This window comes from Buceros rhinoceros, unplaced genomic scaffold, assembly GCF_000710305.1.
Source record: "Buceros rhinoceros silvestris isolate BGI_N320 unplaced genomic scaffold, ASM71030v1 scaffold33405, whole genome shotgun sequence".
NCBI lineage: Eukaryota > Metazoa > Chordata > Aves > Bucerotiformes > Bucerotidae > Buceros > Buceros rhinoceros.
The window spans coordinates 3124-4819 of NW_010412825.1; the positions used below are offsets into that span (position 1 = coordinate 3124).

General features: G+C 63.4%; 1 protein-coding gene across 1 annotated transcript in view; it reads right to left on the bottom strand.

Moving 5' to 3' along the window:
- Positions 1–1033: 1033 nt before the first annotated feature.
- The window catches only part of TMEM200B (transmembrane protein 200B), a gene marked incomplete at its 5' end in the record, with an annotated part of 1160 nt that continues 497 nt past the window's right edge, over positions 1034–1696 (bottom strand). The window contains one exon of the mRNA XM_010136538.1: positions 1034–1695. Coding sequence (XP_010134840.1) covers positions 1034–1695 — 662 coding nt within the window. The remainder of the gene's footprint in view (position 1696) is intronic.

The window sequence follows — 1696 nt, forward strand, 5'->3', positions numbered from 1 at the left end:
CCTACTGGCCCCGTCTCTGCTTCCCTAAGAGGGATGCTGGTACCCAACTTCATTTTACCCACATTCTCCTGCTGTGTCTTCCTGCTGGGATGGGGTTTTGGGAGGGGTTTGGTTCTGTGCTACCTCCTCTCCGGGGGTCGCATCACCCCAGCGCCAAGGCCAGCTCTGCAGCCTCAACCCCGTCCTGCAGCCGAAGGGCACCAAAACCCCCGATGGCACCCAACGGAGCCCAGCAACACCAGCCCCGTGGGTCACCTCACCTCCACCCCACTGCATCCAGCGGAAACCAGCACCAATAAAGCCCGGCCCACAGACGGGCTTTGGGAACTGCCGCACCCCAGGGGCTCCATTTGAATTCCGCAGCTGCCTGGATGCAGCAGGGTCGGCAGTTCCTCGCTCGCTGCCTGCAGCTCCCCTGGACACCTTCTGCATCCCTAATCTGCAAAAAAAAAACCCACCCCAAACCTTGAGCTTATCCCTTTGTCCTGCAACTGTTCAGCAGTTCTGGAGCTGCCCTCCCTGAGCGTCCCACAGGGAAGACCACGAGGCGAGGCAAGACCGTGTGGCATCGAGATAATATTTAATAGCCCTGTCGGGCTTACGTGCTCTGGTCAAGCAAATTTCCCGGCGGGTTGAGGATGGGCAAGGGGACACCACTCCTCAAAACATCCTCCCACCCCAACGCCGCTGAAATAAAGTGCTGCGGGGACCGGTGGGGCTTTGTCCACCCCCAGGTCCTCATCCCGCAGTTTCTGTTGGGTCTCAAAGTGAGGGCTCCTCCGGAAAAGCCACCAGAAGGGCTTGTAAGGCCAAGGGCATCTACGGAGAAGCTGTCAAGAGGCAGCCAGGAGAGGACATCCACCCCAGGCGACTCCTCCCCCAGGAGCAGCGGGTTGGGACCTCCCTGTTGGCATCCGCTTAAAAGTGCCATCCCTGGATCCCCTCCTGGACGTGGGGCTTTGGGGCCACTGGTTGGTGCTGGGAGCCAGGATGAAGGACTGCAGCGTCACAGTCCCCAAGGGCAGGGGGCATGTCAGACCTGCACACCCCGCTCTCCCCGCTCCATTCCCACCACCCAGGAGCTGGGTCGGGGCTCACCCCAGCTCGGGGGCTCGCTGGGCTCCAGCAGCCGGTCCGAGGACTCGCCAGTACTTTCCAGTTTGGCATAACCCACCAGGCTGATGTGATCCAGCCGGGGCCAGCTCCGGTTCTTACGGTCCTTGATGGGGGCCACCAGCCCCGGCCGGCCGAGGTCCAGGGACTTGGAGTGTCCCGGGGTGTGGAGCTGCCCGTTGGGGCTGAGCTCTGCCACTGCTGGCTCCACGCCGGGGCAGCCACCATCCATGTTGATGACAATGTGGTCACCACCCTGGTCCTGGCCACAGGGCGCGATGCTGCCACCGCCGGAGAATGAAGCCCGGGAGAGCTGCGGTGCTTCAGGGTAGGGGTCAGAGGGGTCCCCCTGCACCCTCTCACCGGTCCCCCGTGACGCTGCGTCCAGCAAGCAGTTGTTGAGCTTGATGACGGGCAAGGCGAAGGCACCGACAGCCGAGGAGAGGAGGGACTCGGCTCCGGCATGGCAGGAGAGGCTGAGGTTGGCCTCGGCGGAGGCGCCAGAGCGGAGGCTGAGCAGGGAGGTGGTGGGCGATGCTGCGGGGTGCTGGAGGAACTGGGCCGTGGTCCGGAGCCTGTTTGG